General features: G+C 44.1%; 1 protein-coding gene across 1 annotated transcript in view; it reads right to left on the reverse strand.

The window, feature by feature from the left end:
* nrxn2b (neurexin 2b) overlaps positions 1-26018 on the reverse strand; it is a gene marked incomplete at its 3' end in the record, with an annotated part of 769013 nt that overhangs the window by 581531 nt on the left and 161464 nt on the right. The window contains exon 4 of the mRNA XM_080791852.1: positions 16108-16125. Coding sequence (XP_080647978.1) covers positions 16108-16125 — 18 coding nt within the window. The remainder of the gene's footprint in view (positions 1-16107; positions 16126-26018) is intronic.

Raw genomic sequence — 26018 nt, forward strand, 5'->3', positions numbered from 1 at the left:
AGCATGGATGACTGTGGCCGGCACTCTGATAAAGGCAGCGACAGCTCCAGAACATTGTGACTAGGGGGACTATGGGGGGGCTGGCTATTTGGAGCGGGGGCTAATGAAGTTTGTTTTACATATAGAAGTCAGTCAATTGGGTTTGAGGGGATGGGGGTCTTAGGGGGGGGCAAAGGGTCCACCAGGGTCCGTCCGTCCCGCCCCCCTGGAGCCGTCACTCCGAAAAATTGAGGGGAGAGGAGAGAGACTGCATGTGCTTTGCGGTTAATTTAAGTTTCATGGTGGGCCACAGATGTCGTCAGTGTGTTTTCACACTGCAACTCTTCTCGTAGTTCTGGAGCTGCCGACCATCAAAGTTAGACGTTTCTACCTCCAGTTCAGCACACACAGCTGTTCACATCCCCCTACAGGCTAATACATCTCTATAGTCCTGGGTTAGCCCTGGTCCAGTGCGTTAGCGAGTCTATCTCTCTCTTTAATGCTCTGACAGGAAAGCCTCTGCTGCACACAGGAAAAAATGCCACTGCCGTGCGAGGGGTCCAACTTTACCGAAAATAAACTAAACCACTTAGCTACTCACCGAAACAACGCCTGCTTTGTTTTGGAAAAAGTCTATCCTCCAGGCTGGGAAGCGTCTCAGGTCCTTGGTTTCTCTCTAAAATGCACTTTGTGCCATTTTAATAAAGTGATGTACCGGACAGAGTAACTTCTTCTACTACTATACATTTCCGGGTTGTGCCCGTGCAGATCCAGTTGAATGCATTTCATTTCATGACAAAAAGAGTGCCATTTAGAGAGAAGCTCTTCCCAGCCTGGAGAATAGACTTTTTTCAAAAACATAGCTGGCTTTGTTTCGGTGAGTAGCGTAGTAAATGGTTTTGTTTATTTTCTGTAAAGTTGGTCCCCACGCACAGTAGCGTATTTTTTTTATGTGTGCACAGTGCAGCAGAGGCTTTCCTGTCAGGGTGTAAGAGAGAGTGGACCAGGGCAAGACCTGGGTGAGCTTTACATTATTGTAAATGTATAGAGAACTTGCACCCACAGTAATGTGCTATGCCTACGGTACACACACACACACACACACACACACACACACACACACACACACACACACACACACACTTCATTCACCATAGTAAATACTGCATTCACGGTCTGGAGAGGTCTGGCAGTTGTTTTACAGACGGATAAAAGGGCAGGGGCTAGTGAAGCCCCCTTTGAGGTCTATGTGTGCACGTCCCTGGGTGTATGAATGGGTTGCAGCCCCCAGTGTTTGCAGCATGTGAGGTTTTTAAACAGCCCCCTCCACACCATCCATCCAGGAGACATTCACTCCCTCCATGAGAGCGCTATAGCTGGGAAAGCCGGGAAAGGTATACTATGAAGCACTATAGCTTGTCCAAAGTCCCTATAGGCGCCAACTAGCCTCCCGGCCCTTGTGCCTGGAGGCAGATAGTGTTCTGGTTTATATATGATAGATGGAAACACTGACCGGGTGGAAATACAGTGGTTTATCATGCTGACAAAACAAAAATAAGTCCTTATTATATTACTGGCATGCAGGCAATACAAAAAATAGAAGATAGGCCTACAATAAAAAGTATTCCAAAATAAGAGTGTGACTTCAGAGACCCCAGTCTAGGAGAAATTAAGTGCAAACTGACTGAAGTCACGACCCAGTCCCTGCAGTTCATCAAGATCGTTGTCACACACTGCCACCGATTATGCTTAGACAGACACTATCATACTGTATCTTTATCCAGATGCAGCAGTTTTAGCATCTGAATTGAGAAAACTAGTATGAACACAAGCAATCACTCTCTAGGCATCTACACATGCCGTCGGTCGGTCGCACTCAAACCATGAATATTTCAACTGAGAGAACAAGTTCAAACATATTAATAGTAATCCCAACATACTATAAGGAACAAACACCGGAAATCATTCACCTCCCAGCCGTGGGAACGAACGACTAATGCACGTAATGCAATTACAAGCAGGAAAGCCACACGCCATGCACCCCGAAAAGGATTAGATGCTTTGTCTGCGTCGCATTACGGAACATATATAGCTCCATGATATTAACCCATTTTGGGCAGGAACCCTTTTGGTGTTTTAAGCATTATGTTATACTTTAGCTGTTGAAAAATAGCAGATCTTGGCCCAAATGTTTGAATATATTCTTTCAGAGCGAATGTTTTTAACTCAAATTTTTGCTTCTGGGGGGTCCCTAGAACAACATATTTTCAGATGGGGCTCGGCGTGCAATTACATATGGTTTTGGGGGTCCTTGACTTGAAAATGTTTGAGAACGACTGACATAGAAACACGGGTTTTTCAGAAAACTGTCAAGATTTAGAAGACATTTTGTAGAATCGGTCTCGGTCGAAATGGGTTAAATATAGCATGTGTGATTATAGCACAGCTGGTACAGTGTGATATTGAAATGAACAGACTGTATTTAAGCATATAGCTCTAAATCTAATAATAATGGAGTAGTTAATTATGGAGCTTCCTGCCTACACTAATGAAAAGAGCAAAGACCCTACAATGCAAAAAAACACAGATTTGCATATACACACCACCAACATCTTATAAGCTTCTCAGCCTAAAAGGCTGCATCGTCTTTGGTCACAACTACTCAACTCAATAGAACAAAATTGAACAAATTGAGAAGCACAGGCAGCTCCATCATGCATTAGAAGGACAGTATCTGTCAACAGAAGTATAGGAACAGGTGTTTTCAGTCAGCCTAACATGGTTAAAATGGAGTTTGAGAGAGAAAGGGTGTGGTGTGGTGTGGTGCGTGTGTGTGTGTGTGTGTGTGTGTGTGTGTGTGTGTGTGTGTGTGTGTGTGTGTGTGTGTGTGTAAGGCTTGGACAGTATGATTCATGGCCCTCACCACCCTATTAGGGTTGTGTATTGATCAGGCTGTGGGGCTGCTGATGACCACGGTGCAGGAACCACAGGGCCATCAACACTTAACACATAGTGGCTACCATGGGCCACAGTGATCCGGGGGCCACAGTGGTCCGGGGGCCACAGTGGTCCAGGGGCCACAGTGGTCATGGGGCCACTGTTCACGAGGTGGATGTCACTCATAGTGTCCTCATCATCTCAAAACACAAATACCGGTACATAAAAATGTGATACCTCGACAGCTATAAGTCATTCTCTCTGTTCGCTATAAACGATTGCATGAAATAGTGCACTTAGTGGATCCCGAGAGACAGAGAGGGGTGTGTGTGTGTGTGTGTGTGGGTGTGTGTCGAACACCATGGTAGACATAAAAGGGCCTGAAAAATCCTCTCTTTTCACTCTACTACTCTCCATTATCACTCTTTTTATACTGCTGCTATTACACTATCGGCTCCTAGAGAGAAACAAAAAACTCCCAACACACACAGACACACAGACACACAGACACACACACACACAGACACACACACACACACACACACACACAGTGAGTTGATTTGGAACAGCTGCTGTACATTGTTGCGTCACTTTTGCTGCATGGCTTCCATTGACAATGAATGGTAGACTGCCTCGTTTAATCTGACCGTGTGAACGCAATACCGGTATGTCAAATTATTTGAATATCGTGGATTATTATTATTATTACCCAGAAAGACCTGAAAGACCTGAAAGGCCTGAAAGACTATGTTTTCTTTCACTGAAAAAATAAAATAAAAAACGGGATCGTATGATAATTGAGGACTAGACAATTATTTGACATTCAGTGAGTCGTCGTATTATATTCGGGACAATGTGGTCTTATTATTTGTTATCTCAGCCTGTGGTGGCCCTGCTGAGGTGTTATGTAAGCCCATACAGAATGCTTTGATATAGTGGCCTCCAGCTCATCATGCAGGCTATTGTTGGTCGTCCTCGTGACAAAACTCCGTAGGCTCTCTATCTATCTATCTATGGGGTCAGGCCAGGTGAGCTGGCTGGCCAATCAAGCACGGTAATACCATGGATGGCACTCCATTCTTTCTGACTGCCAACAAACCAGCTTCATCTGGATGCTGAGGGTTTCCTTTTCCAGCAGGACACCCACGGTGCCTAAGCTACAGTACTGTGGTTATGCTGGCAGTGCTGGAAAGTAACTAAGTACATGTACTGAAGTACTGTACTTAAAGATGGAGTGCCATGATTTTTTTAAAACATGACCATCAGCTATCAGGAAGACATTTTTCAAAAGTGTGTGCAGTATTTGTTAAAATTTTGTTTTTATGTGGCCACACCCACCAGTTCATTAGGGGTGCGTTCGGAAATACCACACCGGAGTGCACTCGCCTATTAGTTTGCATTGCACAGTGCACTCAGTGTGCTATTTCCGAATGTGCCCTAAGTATGCCTGGTTTGCCTGGTGGGGAGTGATTGGTGGTGATCCACCTGAACTGAAGCCACACCCACAGCTGTTGCATGATAAAGGGGGAAGGGTTAGGGGAGGGGACGATATATATCACTGTTTTTTCGTTGGCACGTTTGACTGTCAAGGTTTCAGCCACCAGGAAGAAAATAAATCCACCATCTTCAATTATTTTGACAAAGGCCCCAGCTACAAAAATAAAACAATTTAAAATTCATATTAAAATGCATCTCCATTTCTGCTAAGCAGCAAACTGGATAGGCTGTGACTAACTGCGAAGGTGAAACGGATTGGCGGTACTAAAGCATTATGGAAAAGGGCTGAGCCAGCAGTCTGTCTAGACAGATCTCACAATACTGCATATAGACACACTTGCCACGGTAGGCCACCTTAACATTATAACGCGCTGCTTTTGAACAGTGTGAGAGAAATGGGAAGAATGGGGCGTGGATAACGAGAGCGCTTTTAAAATGGCACATGAACAACATCGGTGTGTTTGTAGCACTCGAATGATCTGCATGGGTAACGTGTCTGGTTACAGATTGCATGTTAAAGGGACACTTCACCCTTTTTGCAAAAAAATATATGTTAATGACGTTTAGAAGCTTTAGAACACTTTCATGGGGGTATTTATGTGTGTAATATGTGGTTTTAGATATTTTAGATTGTAGCAGTGAGCCTGTTGTCTCTGATGTCATGGACACTGGTCTCACTACCTTCCTGGACTACAATTCCTATAATTCTTTGGTGCACTGCTCCTCCTTGTGGATAGGGGGGAGAGCTGTCTTACTGAGACAACATGTAGTCCAGGAAGGAAGTGAGCCCAGTGTCCATGACATCAGAGACAACAGGCTCACTGCTACAATCTAAAATATCTAAAACCACATATTACACACATAAAGACCCCCAGGAAAGTGTTCTAAAGCTTCTAAACGTCATTAACATATATTTTTTTGCAAAAAGGGTGAAGTGTCCCTTTAATGCCATGTGTAAATGAGGTTGTGCTAACACGCAGGAAAAGCAAATATATATATATAGTCCCCATTTATTTGATCACTGGGAGGATCTCGTCGTGTGTACACATTCACACGCACGCATGTATAATGCAAACCAAAAAACAACAACTGTGCGTTAACCATTATAAGATGCACTGCCACATAAAACCGAAAAATCTTAATCTTGAAAATGTCAAAAACTCTACACCTTTAAAATATATATATATACATAATTTGTAATGTTTTTTGCTATAATGACATGCCCAAAAGTAGGGAGGCCAGGCTGAATGTGGTCATGGGTCATTGTTGTCGTTACACTGCAGGGTTGGATTGAGACTCAGGGTTTTGCAGTGTATACTGCACCAAAACAGAGACATACGGCCAAAATAGTGTGGTGGTGGCTTTTTGGGGTGGGGCGTGCGTGCGTGCGTTTGAGTGCATGTGCAATTGTGCATGCATGTCCATATGCATGCATGCATGCGTGCGTGTATGTATGTGTATACACGTGTGAGTCTGTGTGGCTCTGCATGTGTGCCAGCCTCGGTGCCCTCGGGGCAGTGGCCGGCACCAGCTGTTGGTAATAAGCCGGGGCTGTCGTTAATGAAGGCCTTTTTCTAAACTCTGGAGCTTCAGGGCACCATCAGCCATCGTACAGCCATGCTCTGGCTCCACGCACTTTAATAGCCACAGTAATGCCTGACCTACAGTATATACTTATAGCTGTGTGCAGGTGTTGCGGCAGCAGCGGCGCATTGTGAGCTTGTAGATCAGCTATCTTCAGAGTATGACACCTGCGCACGTCTAAGCAGCACATATGTAGCCTATAGCGCAGGCTATAGCTAAAACACCTGTTGCTCCCATAATAATAAGACCACATTACTCTCCCTCTTTCTCTCCTCATGTTCAGCCCTGCCTTGTTGCCTCTCAGCGTTGCTATCTATAATCGCACTTTCGCTCATTGTCTATCTCTCTCTCTCTCTCTCGTATGTTCCTCCCCATCTCTCTCTCTCCCCCTCCTTTTTCTACACTCACACACTCCGTGGCAGTGTTTCTCTCACTCTGTTTCCATTTCTGTCAAATTAACACAGTCTCTCTCTCTCTCCCCCTCCCTCTTCTCTCCCCCCCCCCCCTTCATGGCGTCAAATCAGTGTAATAGAGCAGCAATACGCCTGCAGAGAACTCTAATGAACCTCAGCCTGTAGCTGCGGCGCCATGCTAACTCTCGAGGAGGATGTCACGTGACGGCAAGAAGAAGAAGATCCGAACCGTGGGAGGCTAAATGGAATGAACCCGGTGTTGGCCTGCAGTGTGAGGAGGTTACTGCTGCAGGGGAAGGGCGAGATACAGTATAGGAAGGGTGATATTCTAGTAAACAAACAAGACAAACACAAAAGGAAAACGATGTCCCGGCCTGTTTTTCATTGTCTGTCTTATACAGTCACTGTTATGCCCTCGATCGCATTCTCTGTGACTTTCTATCAGACTTGGGTTTGCAGAAAACATAATGCATTTTGCACACAGACACACACAGCGCTCTGCAGAGATGTTGGGTTCACCTCTCCGACATACTTCAGAATTCTCCTTGAACCTTACACCGTCTCACTGTACTTATATTGTTGACTCTTGCCCTGTACTGTTGCAGTTCTCTCTCTCTCTTTGCCGCGCACACACACAAACACGCACGTGCGCACACACACACACACACACACACACACACGCACGTGCACGCTCACACACACGCACGCCATGCTCTTTCTCCCGCTCTCTCTGGAGACACAGGCTTACCAATGTGTGATGTGACTAGTCTAGAGAATGTGTAAATAAATACAATTCAACAACAACAACTCTGTCTCTATCTCGTACAAAACGCGGATTAAGGGGAATTTCAGGCTAAATATGTCTCGACTAATCTACCAGAAAACTACAGCGGTACGCAAGTGTCAATCCAAAATGGATCATGACCATGAACAAACTGCAGACTGCAGCAGATATAACAAACTTGGTGGCCAAGGTAACTTTTGAATAAAATATTGTCTGATGTGACAAAGAAAACAAAATAACAAGACTCCACTATTCACCCTCCATAGTGAATACAGTATGCATATTATCCCATGTAGACCTGAGACCAAATTATATTAAAAAAAACGTCCAAATCCTGACAGTTTTCTGAAAAACCTGTATTTCTATAGCAGTGGTTTTCCAACTATTTCATGTCAAGAATGCCTGAAATGATATGTAATTGGCCCACCGCCGACCCCCATCAGAAAGATATGAATTAAAAACTTTTGCTGTGAAAGAATATATATTCAAAGATCTGCACATTTTCACGACTTAAATAGCAGATCTACAAGCTCATAACACGGCACTCACGTGCGGCGCTGTGAGCTTGTAGATCTGCTATTTTTCAACGGCTAAAGTTAAAAAAGAATGGTTAAAGTGGTTTAAAAGCTATAAGGCGACAGAGACGCGTTCCCGTCCTAAACGGATTAAGACAGGGGGAGATAGAATGAAAAGAGACAGTGCGCGTTGTGATACAGACAGGCCTATTAAATCTTCAGAGAAACCTGGGAAAATCAAACCTGAGTGCCGGTGGTCCGGGCGGCGCGTTCCCCCTTTGATTTTCGAAAGCATTAGAGCTTTGGGGTGGGCTTACAGCCACCACCGCATTATAATTACACTGAGGCTAATGAAAGGCGACGCCGCTATAATCTTCACAAGCTATAGGCTCTGTGAACATCACACAAAGCTGCCCCGCTTCAGATTTACTGCTGTCCAGCAGTGGTGTAGGTACTGTAGGTAAACCAGTGGTTTTCAACCCTTTCTCCTATCAAGGTTATTCAGCACTTGAGCCACGTTTAGCCTCTCAGACCCAAGACCAAAGAATATTTGGTTGTCGTTAGATATAAGATTTTGTCCACGATCCCATTGCAACTCCTCTACAATCTCTAATTGTGTAGACTTCTTATGAATTAAGTAATGCAGATGAACAATAACAATAATATAACCCTTGAGAGCGTAACGGGAAACCAAATGGACCCGTACGGATCAATTTGGTTTCATTTTACGCTCTCAAGAGCTAGACGATGTGTGCGTGTCAGAGTGCACGTCATCTTTCACATTTCATCTGTCAGGATCAGGCCTGACATTTTGTCATTTTTGGGGGCGAGGCCACTTGGCCTTTGGTGTTGCACTTTGAGGGGGCACAAAGATCAAATGGCAGGGAGGGCAGGCCATAACATAACATAAAGCAACGATTTTAAGTCCAATAAGTAATTAATTTAACTATCAGTGACATATAACCCAATTGTTTCACAAAATAATGTATTGGTAAATTACCAATATTTCTTACAGAGTCCTATAGGTCTCAATATTTGTCACATTCAGCTCTGGACTTAAGTACGTGACTCACATGAGCATTCACAGATCAGATATTTCATTGTATTTTCAAAACGTTATTTTCATTAAATGAAATCTGATTGGACCAATAATGGCTCACTATTTAAAATATAGTATTCCTTAATCATTCACAATATAATAAGATTAAGATTAATTAAGGTGGTTATAGCCTATAGCAGGAGGTTAATTAATACACATTTAATGTTATCATAAACTGTCATCCAACAGGTTAACATTTCACTTTGGTAACCAAATGTACTCTTATAGGTCTTTAACTTAAGAGCATAAAATAAAACCAATTTTGGTTTAATTGAATGCTCTCATCAGTTAATTTACAAGAAGTCTACACACATGTAAAGGAATAGATCAACATTTGCCGGTTGTCTCTCCTAATAGTACCACATCAATGCATCATGGAATTGTGGACAAAATCTCAAAATATTCACTTTGTAGGCTCTGAGAGGTTAATTCTCTAATGGTGATCCATGGCTCAAATGCATAATGGGCCTTGATCCTTGATATGAAAAGGGTTGAAAACCACTGAACTAGAAGAACAAGTTGAAACGGTGAAATCACCGTATAGGGCGTGTCATTTTACGAGGAGGGGCACACGGCCAAAGGGAAGGACAACGAGGGACAACGCGACGTCGTGGCCACCGTGAAATTCGCGCCCTGGTCACGATGGAACAATTTCACGAAGAGGCTGCATGGCGTGCGTCTGTGTGTGCGTGTAACGCCATCGGAACGACTCACTGTCGCTCCTCAATCCGTTCTCTATAGCTATTATAACTATGATTGAAGTGAGCTTGAAAGAACCGTCAGAGGGGCAGCCCGAAAAAGGGCACGATCGACTCCACGGGACGCCGATGTGATTGATGGGGGGAAAAGAACACACGCACGGGGTTCAACCCCCGCCCCCAACGAAAGGAGTTTACAATCGATATGGGATCATATCCCACGGCCCGATGCAAATACACATGCTGTTTGTGAAGCAGTGGAATCCATGTTTTCTCTGCAGGAGGTAATCGCTGTGCCCCGAGTCAGACACAGGAAGACAGGCAGGACAGCTACGAGGAGAGATCCTTATCCTTCTTTAGCCTGAATTGCATTTTGCCCCAAAACCTAAAAGAATTATAATCGACTGAAGCATATTTCTGTGGGATTCTCTGTGTTTCAAGCCGTTTATCTCTTGGCTCAGCTGATTAGTCTCCTCTCACTCCCCCCTCTCTCTCTCCCTCTTTCTCTGTGTGTTTCTCATTTTCTCTCTCTCTCTCTCTCTCTCTCATTCTCTCTGTCTCTCAGAGTGTCTCACTGTCTCTCATTCTCTCTGCTAATTGTCTCCTTGTGTGTCACATGACTCGTTCCAAAATGGATGATTTTTCACTTGAATTTAGTTTTGATCTGATCTCTGAAACTAATCCTCTCTCCCTCTCCCTCTCTCCTGTCCACTGCATGCCAACCCTGCTACGGTTGCAGAGCCAGCAGAAAGCCTGCTGCAACAATGCAATTCACCCGTTCGCTGCACACCATGCCCGTCCTGCTCGGCGCATCCATGCTCGTCTAGTCTACACGTCTGTTTGGAACTTGGAAAGGAAATCACGGAGCTCTGGCTCCATGTGTGCATTGGGCCCACACAAACATGCACGCAGCCACGCACAGATGCACACGTAGCCACACACACACACACACACCCACCCACCCACCCACACACACACACACACACACACACACACACACACACACACACCCCTGAAGACCACCAGAATACACTGCCCACGGCTATGTTTTTATGCCGTGCTAATTCCAACGTACAAGTCAGGCATTGGGGGAAAACATTATGTAAACTGCTTTATTCTGTGCTAATGCAGGCCAGGCAGGGAACAGCGCCACCACGCACCTTCAAAAGCCCCATAACTCCCCTAATTTATTAGGTTACTTTCATCACCTTCATCATTAAGGCATTTAGGACGGGAACGCATTTGTGTCGCTTATATAACGTTTAACCACTTTAACCATTGTTTTAAACTTCAGCTGTTGAAAAATAGCAGATCTACATGCTCATAGCGTGGCACCGAGTGCCGTGCTATGAGCTTGTAGATCAACTTCTTTTTTTTTTGGCGCAAATCTTTCAATAAAGATATTCTTTCACAGTGAACGTTTGTAACTCATATCTTTGCTTCTGGGGGTCCCTGAAACAATATCATTTCAGATGGGGGTTCGGCGGCCAATTACAAAACATATAATATTTGGGGTTCTTGACATTAAATAGTTTGAGAATCACTGACATAGAAACATAGGTTTATCAGAAAACGGTCATGATTTAGAAGACAGAATCTGGTTTCAGTCCTAATTGGGTTAAGGCAGAAAGGCACTCCTCGTGGAGGCAGTGTTCTGTTTGATAGTGATGACCTGCCTATTTAATTGAGCTCGGCTTATATGGAGACACGGACGTGGAAGACAGCGGACAATAAAAAGCAATCTATTATCTGTGGAAACAATAACCGCGTGCTCAAAAGTTATTGTCCAACCGGGGAAGCGGTCAAGGAGTGCGGGCCTCTCTAAGAGCCTCTCTGAAGCCCCTTAAGTCCGTGGTTTCCCAGACTTTTTCATGTCAAGGACCCCCAAATTGACACTAATTAGCCCGTGGACCCCCATTTGAAAAGATATTCCAGAGACCCCCATAAGAGAAGATTTGTACGGCTCTAGCAGTGATTCTCAACCCGTATAATTTCAAGGACCCCCAATTTGACATGCATGGATGCTATGGATCCCCATTTAATGGCATTTCTATCTCTGGGACCCCCAATTTATATAGTAAAAGCAGTGTTAATTTAACTCTGAGAGTGTACAAATCGAACCATCTGTACACTCTCAGAGATACAGACCAATAAGGGTCCATTTGGTTCCAAGCTATCATTTAGCTGGGGACCCCCTGGAACTCCCTCAAGGACCCCTGGTGGTCCCCGGACCCCACTTTGGGAACCACTGCCGTAAGTAACATAATGCTGCATGGCAACTATAAAATGCCATGCAAAGAACCCCTGGCTGGACGCATTTGCATATTGAAGGGGGGTCGTAACGAGATAGCCATCTCATTACCTGAGATAATTACTGCTTAAGGCACGAGCACTCCTCGCGCCACGCTGACTGTAGCCTACACCACATGGGGAAGCAGTTCTAGAAGTTCACTAGCATCCCTGCTGACATTTAGGACGCCGTTTCTACAACGTGCCACTGTGTAACTCACCACCGTCGAGTTTAACGGCCGAATCTGAGGCACAGAAATAGCAACGGATCGTGTAGATGGATGTTTTTCTCCCTTTCCCACACATGAGGGTCTCAGAGCCAATGAGCGTGTGGATGTACGTCGCAGCGTTGCTGTGGTTACAGTTTAGACAAGGCGAGATAAAACGGCCCATCTCCTCCTGACTCCTGAAATGCTCTGCATGTTCCCGAGGTGGATGTCGCTCATATAGTGTTAAGACTCCGTCCTCATCATCTCAAAACACAAATACGTCGAAATGTGATACCTCGACAGCCATTAGTCATTCTCTCTGTTCGCTATAAACGATTGCATGAAATAGTGCACTTAGTGCATTCCCGAGAGAAAGAGTGTGTGTGTGTCGAACGCCATGGTAGACATAAAAGGGCCTGAAAAATCCTCTCTTTTCACTCTACTACTCTCCATTATCGCACACACACACACACACACACACACACACACACACACACACACACACACACACACACACACACACACACACACACACACACACACACACACACACACACACACACACACACTTCAAAAAAGCTTTGCTCCAACTCCCCTGGTGAGCAGAGGCTTATGGCCGCGTTATGCTGCGTCAACACTGACAACGAAAGCTGCAAAACGACCAAGTGTGGTCAGCTAAACAATAGTTAGAATGTAGAAGAATTGCTATTTTGATCAACGTTTGCCAGTCATCTCTCCTAATGGTATCAACATCAATAAAGCATGTAATTGCGGACTAAATCTAACCCTAACCTGAATAAAATATTCTTTAGTTTTGGGTCTGAGAGGCAAAATGTCATCAAATGCAGATTAAATAATGGACCTTGAAAACCCCTGTTTTAAGCACTCAGTTGATAATTTATTCATACTCTCTCCGGTTTCACTGGACACGGATAACGACGTCCAGAGGTGTCGACCACTGACCACTAATGTACGGCCCTGTCTCACTGATGCTGTCCAATGGAAACGTTCTAGGAGCTTGGTGTGGTCAAGGTGGTCAATGTCCTTCCACCATGGAGTACCAATTCATCAATTGTACACAGCACTGACATGCGTTCAAAATAAAAGTCTGTCATACCAAACACTGTATTTAGCATAATACTTTGACTGCTCCTCTCTGACATTCAAATGTTAACGTGTCTCGAAGGAACATGCACTATCTCCATCTCCCAGTTGTTGCAGAGTGTGTGCTCTAACAAAAAAGATCCGTAGGAGTCTCGGGTCAACTTATAATTGGTTTTGTTCCCCTCTCTCTGGATCCGGTATCCTCGCAGGGTGTTTCGCAGGGTGGCATTTGAACATTTACCCTCCTGGGGGGCATGAGCAGGCCTGCCCAGCTGGCCTCCAACAGTCTGTCTGTATAGTCTGGAGCAGGCAGACAGATCTGTACATATACATAAATCTGTTACACCACTACTGTCATGACCGCAACGGAGGCGTGGCTTTCACTAGTGTATATGGAGGTGCTATTTCAGCGTGGCTGGGTGAGTTCGGGTTTGACATTATTTGTCCTTATCGGGTTACAACTCAGACGGGGCTGAGTCGGCTCTACCGAACTTGAGCCACGGGAGACACCACAGAGTTGCCGTGTCGAGCGCCCCTCCGTCATTGTCTCTATGGGGAAGATTTTTGTGTTTTCCAGGTGTGTATGTATGTACGGATGGGTGAGACCGGGTAGGAATTTGCCACATTGGTATTCAGATCGGCGTACAAACAAAATGGACACAGGACCTGCTAGACAGGGTTTGATTTGTAAAACTACAGAGGGCGGGTGGGGACAATCTTTCTTTCACTGAAGCACTTGTACTTCTCTCTGGATGGCAATTATAGCAAAAATAACAGATTTACGGTACAAGATTTTGACCTTGTAGATCTGCTATTTTCTATATTTCTGAATTGAAAATCATTTAGATCACTGACGAAAACTACCGCTAAATGGAAACTAAATGAAAACTATTCAAGAGACTATGACTAAAACTAAAATCTAAATTTGCTGTCAAAAACAACACTTCCCCGCACCAGCATTACAAATGAATGACCAGCGGGGGATATCAAAAACAGAAACACATGCCCACGAAATCCATTCCTGCCTCCAACAAACAACGGCAACACATATTTCCACAGACACTGACATACACATAATATATACGCATATGCACAGATCAAAGATTATCTGGGTACTTTAGCCGAAGAAAGCATCACAATAGGACCAGAAATATTGCTATCGTCTGCAGTCTGAATTCATTGGCTCCACTTCAAGAAACGAGCACAAATCTGTTTAAAGAAAAGAACACCCCAAGACTTGCAAGACAGCATAAGCTTGGAATAGTATTGTCAGCTGAGGAGAAGATGTCTTTCTGCAATATTGCAGAAGAACATCTACCATTTAGGTAAAGTTAACATATCAGTGACTGAAAGTGAGTATTACTTCATGTCCCCTCATTATAACTCAGCTCCTGCACAAAAATAATAGGAACCACGGATGCTGCAGAGTGTGTGTGTACTGCAAGATGGAGCTAATAATTAGGAGGCGTAAATAAACACTGACACATCACAAAATGTAACAATAAAAACATGAAGTCGCGTCAGCCCCAGAAGTGCTGTGAGCTGTAGTTTTAAACTCGGGACCATCTCATTTCCTGAGTGTTGACGCGAGGCGGCTGATACGTCCCATTAGTCTGTCCATCTCCGCTCTCTCTCTCTTTCCATTTTTTGCTCTCGCACTGCGCCGACTCTAAATGATATATGTCAGCACATTTACAGATATACAGGTCTGGGGTTTAAGTGGTGCGGAGAGCTTGAAGTCGACTAACCAACGACGACAGTGTACAAAGGGGGTTCGGTTTGTTTTTCATTTGCAAGCTCGGCCAAAAATAGAGCTGGTGCGTACAGTGGCTCAAGAAAGAGTGAGGCATGGTAAAATGTTCAGAATGTTAGTAAGTGGTCGTGCGTGAAGAGCCGGCGTGTTTGATTTGCGTTAATCTCCTGCCATTAACGCTTCCCTAGCACGTCTCTAAACATAGCTTTCGCACAAACACACATCAAGTGTTGACGCTTTGAAGGAAAGAGGTCTTTCAGAGTCACCGACAGCAAATTAGCGAATAACACGTTGTTCAGAAACGTCCGCATTTCAATATTATCCGCTTTGTTTTAAAAAATAAATGGAAGCATACTGCGTATATAGCTGATATATAGAATAATATACCACTGCTAAAGACCCAATCTGAGTCACAACACCGGAGTCACCTTGAATACATCTCAACTTGACAGAGAGACACACACAGAGAGAGAGAGAGAGAGAGAGAGAGAGAGAGAGAGAGAGAGAGAGAGAGAGACAGACAGACAGAGAGAGAGACAGAGAGACACAGAGAGACACAGAGAGAGAGAGAGAGAGAGAGAGAGAGAGAGAGGGGGGTCATTATGTTCACCAAGTCATACGAGTCCCGGTTGTGAACTGGGGAGCCACAGAGAGCCAGATGCATCATCTCAGGGCCCACATATCTTCATTCCAGCCCAGCGCCAGCGGGGTGAGTTGCTGGGGGCCCCAAACCAGCGTATGATTGATTGAAACTAATATAGTTCACACCTCGGTCCTATAAGCTGCAAGGCTATGGAGCCAGAGGCCCCCATGGGTTAGAGTGGGAAGGGACATCGGCGGGCTCTTCACAATCACAAACAGTAGCATGAACAGACAGATATACTCCCCAACTCCAAACCCTTGCTCTACACCGCCGACACACAAACGAGGTAATTGAACAAGATGACTTCAAGATGGCTGCACAACAGAGAGCTAGAGGAAAAGATGGCCATCCATCTGCTTTCCCTCTCCCACCGGAGAAGGGTTAGTGTCGCTTTTGTACACCAGTTAGGGTAATGAAGATTGCGGAAGATTTTTCTCTTGTGCGTCTGTGCGTGCGTGTGTACTAGTGTGTGTGTGGGATTGCATCACTCGATGAAGACAGCACCAACAGAGCAACAACAGCGTTCACTTCTGAGAGTTTTCAACTTAAACCCAAACAAAACAATTACAACATGTAGAGGGAATTAAGGTGGAGGCAACTTACCGACTTGTGATGAGTCACCTGGGGGGAGAGAGAGAGAGAGAGAGAGAGGGGGGGGGGGTGGATTAGTTTCAGAGATCAGCTCAAAACAAAAGTGGACAAAGAAATCATCAATTACACCACGTGACATTGTTACACTCAAACAGTGTTGATTTTGTCGACTAATACTATGACAAAAAATGTTCGTCGACTATACCTTTTTTCACTGATGAAACTAACTAAAACTAAGACTAAATATATTGACAATTTTGTCAACAAATAAAAACTAGACTACACTCTGTTGTATGCTGAAAATAGCAGATCTACAAGCTCACAACACGCTGCAGTTGTAGATCTGCTATTTTTAGTCAGTGTAAAATCAGTCATTACGACGGCATCAAGGCCCGCCAAAATACACTTTAGTCAACTAAATCAACTGTAGATTTAGTCGACTAAAATCATATATTTGGTCGACTAAACACTAGCTACAACATTCCAGGTTACTAAAATGTGACTAAAACATAATGAAAACTATTCAAGAGACTACGACAAACAAAAATCTAAATGTTTACTGTCAAAATTCAACACTGCACACAAGGGGACATTGCATTAGCTGAAGTCTTTGATGTGACATCACAGATCTTCTTATGTTTAGCATGCAGTGTTAACCATCTTCCTTTATAAAAATAAAATAAATACAAAACTATGCCAATACCCGAAGGGTCTGTTTAGACACAGACTAGAGGTTTGTGTAGGCTAAATTTATAGATGGATGTGTAAAAGAAAATAGGAAAAAAGTGACTCATTTTGTGACTCATTTTTGGGATCAGATAAATATAAACCAAGCTCTCCCAAAATAGTGCTCCAGCTCCAGTTTCCATTAAATTGTCTTTTCTCCGTCAGATCAGGCAGTTATGAAATGATGAAAATATAATTGTTTACAAAAAAAGACACAATTAAAGCACAATTAAACCCCACAGGCACTATGGCAGAACTACCACAACATACCATACTGTATGCACAACTCGGGGAAAAGTGGCCCTCTGGGCACAGGTCTCCACCAGCATTTATTCCTCTGCATAGAGGGAATGTGCGTGCATAATTGCAAATAAATTGCACGCTGTGTTCATGATTTGAGGCATTTGGTTCAAAACGGACCAATCTTGCAAACTTTGGAAGGCGATCTTAGCCAATGGCGATGGAATATGGCGAAGCGGACAGGTTGATCACATGACTATGGATGTCGAGATATAATTGGATGTATTATCAGAATTGGTGTAAAATATATAGTGGGTCAAATTGATTGATCAACTGTGTTTCACTACCAGAGGCCTGTAGAGAGAACTAATCTCTCTGACCACATTCCTTATTTCCTTGCATGCATTAGCTCTTGAATGGTTGTGGGTTTCTTATCAGTTCCTGAGAGGTGTGAGAGCCTTTTATGACCTCTTCAGAGGAAGAAACTCCAGTCACTGAGAACAGCCTATGTACCAGGAAGAAATAACTCTGGTCTTTAATTCCTTTTCATTTGATGATGTGTTCTAATAACCTATTATATACTGGGTTGGTAAAAAGCCTAGATAATACATATCTGTAATGGTTTAAACAGTTTCTAGTCAGACATAGCAGCAGCTCACATGACAGGAAGTGTGATGGGAGCTGGTTGCACAGGCAAACTGCTGTCTCAGTGAGAGAGGCAGGATGGTCAGTGGCTTCTCAATGGCTAAGACAACTTGCGTGGAGGCATGATTCATAAACTCCATACCACAGAAAATCCACTGAATGTTCAAAGTTCAGGTTTTTAAAGAAAAAATAAAAATAAAAATAAATGAAAATGTCAACATGTCCAGTGGTCCATATTTGGAATTTATCAAAATCTCTTCAGTTAAAACACTTGTAGAGCCTCTATAGTTTGTAAACATTAGTTGCCCTGTACGTTTTCTGCATAACATCTGCTATTTTGGGTGAATGTGCCACCAAAGCAGGTATGTATGTAGGTTTGCTTTGGGCATTAAGGGACACATGTCTGTAGCCTGTATTCTAAATGTTATTGCATATTATTTAATTCCGAATAACATGGGATATTCAATTTCATTTAATAAACTACTTTTGTTTAAGTCTAATATCCTAAACCTTTCTGGCTTTCTCTGTCATAAGTGTAATTCCCTCCAAGCACAGACTGACAAGTAGTTAGTAGTCCAAGTAGTCTACTGATTTATTTGGAGGCTCAATTCCTCCAAATCCACGTGAACTAAACTACCGGTAAACATAAAATAGACCATGTTACAATTAACAGCCATGCACAGCATGTAGATGCAAACATTTTACCCAAGTAAAATACAGACAATTTAAGCTAAAATAAAGACAAATGCTACATAATGCTACATAATGTATGCTACATAAAAAGATAATTATTTCATCGTCAGTGTTAGACAGTCTTGTGTGTGACCAACATGAAAGCAGCCTGTGCCCTATACACACGCGCACGCACGCATGCATGCACTGAATAAGGACATTGCACAAACACAGCTGCGACCAAGTATTAATTAAGACCACCGGTGGGTTTGGAATTTAAGCAACTGAAGTGACTGTGGGTAGTAGTGGGGCAGAGTCACTCGCAGCCACAGGTAGCCTACTAACAACAATAACATGTGTTCACCAAAATATTTCAGTGATTCAAAATTATATAAATGTTTGACTTGCAGGGTAAAACTATTCTGTTTATAACCTGTGTAAAACGATATGGCTCATTGTTTGTCACCTGTATCCTCTGCTGCTCTGTCTGCTGCACTGGCACTCTTCTGTGTGGAATCAGATTCTGAACTGCCGAAACAGAGCAAGGCTCAACCATTCGGCTTAAGAAGGGGAGGGGGAGGTGCCAAGTACTGTTGATGTTGAGGAGTAGGGGTGTTTGACAATGTTGATGAGCAAAGTATTTCTATTATCTTTTGAAATGAATGCAAACCCAAATGGTCTTTTAGTCTAAAGCAGAACATCTAGAACAAACAAAATATTTCCAGATGGGGTTTAGACACACACACTTCACAAGTGTAAATAATGTATTTGTTGTTTTTTGTTATTGTTATTTTCCATACCTATGTTTGATTACTTTGTCTCCTTACTATTTGTATATTACTATTTGTATATTATCTTTGGTGAGAACCACATATAAGCCCTCCATGGGTTTTTTATTTTTATTTTAAGTACATTTTATTCAAAGAGTATGAAATTTATTTTCTGCCTGCCTGCCTGCCTGCCTGCCTGCCTGCCTGCCTGCCTGCAACAATGGCTCTGCATTTGCAGACAAATTTACGAAGTATAATTAAATGATCACAGGCATTCTAGGTCTAGAGCAGGTCGTCCAATGATCCGGTTCGAATCCCGGCCCCTCCTCTCTACATGTCGAAGTGTCCTGGGCAAGACACTGAACCCTATAAATTGCCTCCAATGAGTCGGTCAGTGGGTTTTATTTTTTTTGTTTAACGTGACTCAGACTACACCACATCAAGGCTTTTATTTGGAAGGTATTATTCTTCTGGTTTGAGGGAAAAGATGTTCTGGTTTAGGGCAGTGGTTTTCAACCCGTTTCATTTCAAGGCCCACTATTTATTCGGCTTTTGAGCCACAGACCACCATTTGATGACATTTAGCCTCTCAGACTCAAAACTAAAGTATATTTTGTTGTCATTGGATAAGATTTTGTCTACAATTCCATGCTTTTGGCAAATATTTATCAAAATAACAATTCTTCTACATTCTCTAATTGTGTAGACTGAAAAATGAAGTAATGCAGATTAGATGTTTAACAGTAATGTAAATCTTGAGTTAAAAATCTATAAGGGTCCATTTGGTTACCAACTCTCCCATCAGTCAACTGCCACCTGGAACCCTCTCAAGGACCACTGGTGGTCCCCGGACCACTGGTTGAAAACCACTGCTTTAGGGGGTTCCGGCCTGATGACTACAAAACAATGACTACAACATGACGTATCGATATCATCGGCTCCCGACCGGATCATACACCCGAAAAGGAATACTTCCCATGGAGCTATGAGAACCACTGACTCCACTGTTTTAAATAATATTTAAAACCTTTGGAAGCAAGGCCAAATATGATGTGGGGCTTGCCTTAAAGCAACCAAACTTTAGAAACAAGCCCAAAAAAAACACAACTATACCTGTCGCTGAGGACAGGCTGATCCTTAACATATCAGTCTACTCAATCTCTGTTGAATCGTTGTATTAGCCAGTTAAATTGTATCGTTTATGTTGTATTGTTTTAGTGTTAGTGTTAATGCTATAGTCTCTATGTTTATGTCACGTTATGTCCACATACTGTACGTACTGTACGGTAGGCCTTTGTCAGAAGGAGAGAGAGAGGGAGGGGGAGAGGCGTGCACATTGCACAAGGATAAGAAAGAGACTGAAGGAACAGGGGCACTGAGCGACAAAAAATAGAAAAAAGAAACTAATGGAAAAAGAAATGGAGAAAAGCAGGGGACAGGGAGAGCCTCGTGAAAGAGACGAGTGACTCAGTGAAACTCATCTCAGACATGCAGCCATCAGAGCTCGTCCGTGACGTGAGGCACCAGTGTGTGTGTGTGTGTGTGTGTGTGTGTGTGTGTGTGTGTGTGTGTGTGTGTGTGTGTGTGTGTGTGTGTGTGTGCGCACACACACACACGCACGTGTGCAAGCGCACGTGTGTGCGTGTGCGTGCATCCAAGGCACCCACATGTCAGTGTTTGTGTGTCAACCCGTATAGGAGATAATAGAGAATCACTGCTCGTCCATGCAAAGAGCTCAATATTATTTATCTGCAAAGCAGCCAGCCTTCTCCCTGGCAATACTATAGAGCGTTGCAGCCCCGCCCCCTTTCAGAACGACGAGACACCCAGGAAATAATTCCCCGTTCATTTTCCCCATAGACTTTTCAAAAAGTATTTATTTAAATTTGGACAAAGCCAACTCGGCTCGTGACAAATCATGACAACAAACGCAATGTTTTGGGCCAATCAAATAATTAGAAAGAAGACCAAAAAAAAGGCAGGGTACAAAAACATTTTGTTTTGTTTTAGATAGAAAGGCCATTAAATGGGGGTCCGTAAACGAATGCATGTCAAACTGGGGGGGGGTCCTTGAAATGAAACGGGTTGAGAATCACTACTAAAAATCTTCTCTTATACGGGGGTCCCTGGCTTATCTCTTCAAATGGGGGTCCGCGGGCTAATTAGTGTCAATTTGGGGGTCCTTGACATGAAAAGGTTTGGGAACCACTAGCCACCCATGCAGCTCAATGGTGCAGGAAGCCGGTCTTGGTGTATAACTCTGGGTTCGATCCCGTGTACTGTACTGTACTGTGTCCCCCCCCCCCCCCCCACACACACACACACACACAACTTTTTAAACAGCATGCATAGTTTTCATCAGAAATATTGATTGTTGCTGTTGGATCAAGCTCCAAATTAAGCGTGGATAGATACTGCTCCCTGCATTGGCAGGTGTTAAATATGAGAGGTGGTGGTGGGGTGCAGGAGGGTGTTGGTGGTGGCAGACGGTATCCGACAAAGCTGCATTAAATGAGATTAATTTTTCAACCGAGCAGAACTCCAAGTATAGTATGGCAGTTGCATTATCTGCCCTGTCTCGACTCTCAACTATCCGTCTTTTATTTTGTAAGTGATTCTCGTTTTTTTTTTTTTGCATGGTGTTCATCAGTTTTTGTTTTCTTGTGTTGTACAGAGAGAGAGAGAGAGAGAGAGAGAGAGAGAGCGAGACATATTGCACTGCCTCTCTTGCAGTAGTGTAAAGTAATGAAAGTAGGCCTACTTAATTACAGTAGGCTACTGAAGTAATGTTTTGGAGGATCTATAGGCCTACTTTGGTTTAGTTAGTTATAAAACTTTCACTTTGAACTTTTTCACAAACTAAAATCTTAATATATGTAAAATTGTCATTCACTCATCATCATGAAATTGGATAATCTAGTTCTGGCGTATTCACATAAGAACTGCAGCACTCATCAAGACAAGTCTATGTCCCACAAGATCACACAGCTGTCAATGGGTATGCCAATGATGTTGTCCTTTAACGTTATTATAATGTTTTGGTAGTCCGATTTTCTTATTTAAAATTGTATTTTATAAACAGAGAGCTCAATTGAACCAATCATTAGTTTATTTTCAGAATTAAACAATAACTTACACAATTTAGTATCATCCAAATCGTTGTAAGCTACTCTACCTTATATATATTAACGCTTATCGCTCTGGATTAAGAGCGTCTGCTAAAGGCCTAAATTGTAGTAGCTATACAGTATTATACATTTTTCCACTCCCAGGCCTAATACGCACATATACAGAACACATGATGGCTGTGTTCTGCCCATCAAACTAAAATATTTGGTCAAACCATGTGACTCCCATTGGAAATGCATTGTGGCGGGCGGCCATTAAACAAAAGAACACTGAGGATGTCACTGTGCATGCTGCGCTGCTGCACCTGACTGATTGTTACTTCACACAGCACTGCTCTTTTAACAACCTCCCCCAACAGCAGGAACAAAAGAGGCAGAGGATCTAGGCTGTCATATCAGCCACTTTGGCAAACCAACCGGCTACTGTACATAGTAGTAGTGAGATTGTGGCCAGAGCAGATGGACAGTACGTACCGTACCGGCTCTCTGCCTCATATAACTGAGCCTTTTTGCTTGATCTCTAGCCCATTGAGACGGAGCCTAGAGTGCAGCTCAGAGAAGCCAGACAGAGGGATGATGAATGCAACGGACCGACACACTCAATCAATAAGAGTCCGTCTCCGAGGCCTTGTTTGGTGAATATCCTGGATATTGATAACATGATAAAGTATAATGGGTGGTACCGGTCGGTCGTCTCGCTCGCTTTGATCAAGGCCTAATTGCACGTGGGATATGGAGAGCATGCAGGGAAGAACGAGGTGATTTTGGTTTTGCAACGACCGTGATGTTGGAGCCACAGCAAGAGAGATGAGTGGTCGAAATATGGTCCATTTATCTTTCCTTTCGAACCTCCTCGGGCTGCGACAACATTTCCACTAAAAACAGAGATGCGTGCTGTGCAGCTCACACAGCACCCACACGAAATCAGTCATCACCACAGTGTGTACAGTGTGTACAGTGTGTACAGATATCCCTCACGGCAGCCGTTGCTCTTTCCGCGGCTGCACGGGATATTGCACTGGGTTGACTATGTCTTGTTTTTATTGACGGTTATGTCATTTCGGAGGGCTTATGGGGAGCCAATTGGGTGGGGGTGGGGGAGGGGCAGGTCTATAAAACCCCCCTGTTGCTTTGTTGCACAGTAAGTAACTGTAGCTATACCAGTGGAAAGCACTAGCAGTGCAGCATGCTAACAGCAGAGCAGTCAGGTCTCCCCCGAGAGAACACTCTAAAGCATGGCCGGTGCTATAGCTGCTGCTGCTGCTGCTGCTGTGTGCGGACGTTTCCTCAGCCCTGCCCTCATCTTTCACATTTTATCACGGTAATCACGGCAGGCCCCACACAGAAATGCATGCACACGCACGCACGCACGCACGCACATCGCGGCTCACTGGCCACAGCAGAGAGAGAGAGTAAGAGAGAGAGATCCCCCTGCAGCCGTCATGTGTGCAACCCCCAGAGTGACAACACAGTTCCATCACAGCAGAAGACGTGAACCCGCTCATGGTCTTCCCCTCTTAGACGCTCCGTCTCCGCCACCCCTTCCTCGCCTCGTCTCCTGTCCATTTACTTTACATCTCACGCCCCCGTGCGCACTGAAAGAAATGCAGTATAGGGGAGAGACGACGATCGACACGGGGACACATCTAGGTCACACACAGTCCACGCTGCATGGGGGGGGGGGGACCAATGGCAGATGCTCAGAAGTACATACTATAGTACTGCAGGCCTATACTATACTGTACGCATGATGTACGCGAGAACAGAGATGAAGACACGACTGGGTTGCAGCGACATACAGTATAACACATTTGCTGCGAGGGAGCGATGGATATACACACTAAGACAGATGGGTAAGACGGATATAGATGGAGAGCAAGGAAGACCTGGCAAGGGAATGATAGAGTGCAGAGGAGCACAGGTTATATGTAGGAGTTGTGCGTCGGGCCGTGTGTGTGTGTGTGTGTGTGTGTGTGTGTGTGTGTGTGTGTGTGTGTGTGTGCGTGCTTGTGCGTGTGTGAGGGGGGCCGGGTTGTATAAACAGACAGGGAGAGCTAGGCGCCGACTCTGGTCTCTTATTCCATTACACAATGGCCTCTCTCTCTCTCTCTCTCTCTCTCTGATGCTATCTATACCGGCTCTATTGGCAAAAACCACAGAGGAGCTAGCGCACATCCTCGGCTGAGGTCTCATTAAAGGTGAACGCCCGTGTAAAACTGTGACAACACGTTGTGTCAGGGCCTTATATACTGCGGTATCTCCGGGCGCGATAACAAATTGTCCACACACCTCTGTGTGACATAATCCTCGTCCTGCCGCCGCTGGCAGGAGTGTGGGGACGTTAAGGTAGATAACACATTTATGAACCCCCCCTCCCCCCTCCCCAAAGACAAGCAGGAAGCTTTCATTGCTTTACACTCAAGCCAACTCAACTATCTTATATTATGCTTATTTTCCGCTCCGGTGGGCAAACAAGGGGAAATTGCTCCGCATTCTGTCTTGACCAAGATCCCATAACGAGCAGACTTGGTTTAATAGGCTTTCAATAAACTTTGGGACGCATTCAATTAGGCCCCGTAATAAGGCTCTGTGCTGGTTTAGGGTGTCAGTAATTCAGTTATTCTGCATCCCTTGGACACGGCAGAAGGAGGCATAGCTGTTCCTAATCAGTTGGATGATTATGTGCTTTTGTTCACCGGGGGAAGAACTTCTACCAAAGTGACACGTCTAGCTGGAGGCAAATCTAAAATAATAATAAATGAAATCCAAAGACTACTCCCTGATTCTCAGGAGTCATTTCATTAAGTGTTGTAAACTTTGCGAGAAACAAAAAGCTAGAGAAATGCCACCGAGTGAACCTTCACGGCACAGTTCCGCGGACAGACTCTCCTGAGACCTGCTCCTTTATTCTGTTTGGTTGGAGAGAAACCCATTTTCAGACGATAGCACAACAAACAAACACAACAAACAATGCTAAACAGCCGGTGGGCCCTCAAACATGTGGCTGACACTTCTCGCTGGCAGTGAGGCACGGATGCCACTTGATGTCCGTGTCGGGGGAGGGAGTGGCTCAGGGGTATAGCGTAGGCCGGTAGAGCAGCCGGATGGGAACTTTAATGTTCCCAGTTCGAACCCTGTGGGCTCCCACAGAGTTAGTGTCGAAGTGTCCTTGAGCAAGACTCTGAACCCCTAATTTCTCCCGATGTGCAGGTTGGTGCCTTGCATGGTTTCCTCCGCCATCAGTGTATGAATGGGTGAATGTAATGCACAATGCACGTTGGATATAAGCGCTATACAGTATAGTGAAAAGAGTGATGTGGACAGCCAACAAATATTGAATATTAACGTTCACACACATTATGATCCCAAATATCAGACCTTTTCTCATTTCCCTGCGTAGTGGAGGTAGAGCATGGGTCGTCCAACAATCCGTGGATCGGCGCTAGAATAATGCAATCCATTATTATTATAGTGTACTGCATTGTCTGCCTGTTTTAGTTTTCATGTGTTTTTTTGTGGAGACTGTGGATGCACAGTAAATAATTACACTGGATTTCCTAAATCAGTTAGTGGTACTCCCGATTTAAAGCCTTTCTTTTATTCTTTGCTAGTGTGTGTGTGTGCACGCGTGTGTGCGTGCGTGTGCATCCTCATTAATGAAAGGAATAGAAGTGGGTGAGTTTGTCACAAATTTAAAACAAAGTTTACATGGCCAGGTTTATTAGTTATTTGCATGCCAGCA

This window comes from Protomyctophum bolini (assembly GCF_963924005.1).
Source record: "Protomyctophum bolini genome assembly, chromosome: 20".
In the NCBI taxonomy this organism is placed as follows: domain Eukaryota; kingdom Metazoa; phylum Chordata; class Actinopteri; order Myctophiformes; family Myctophidae; genus Protomyctophum; species Protomyctophum bolini.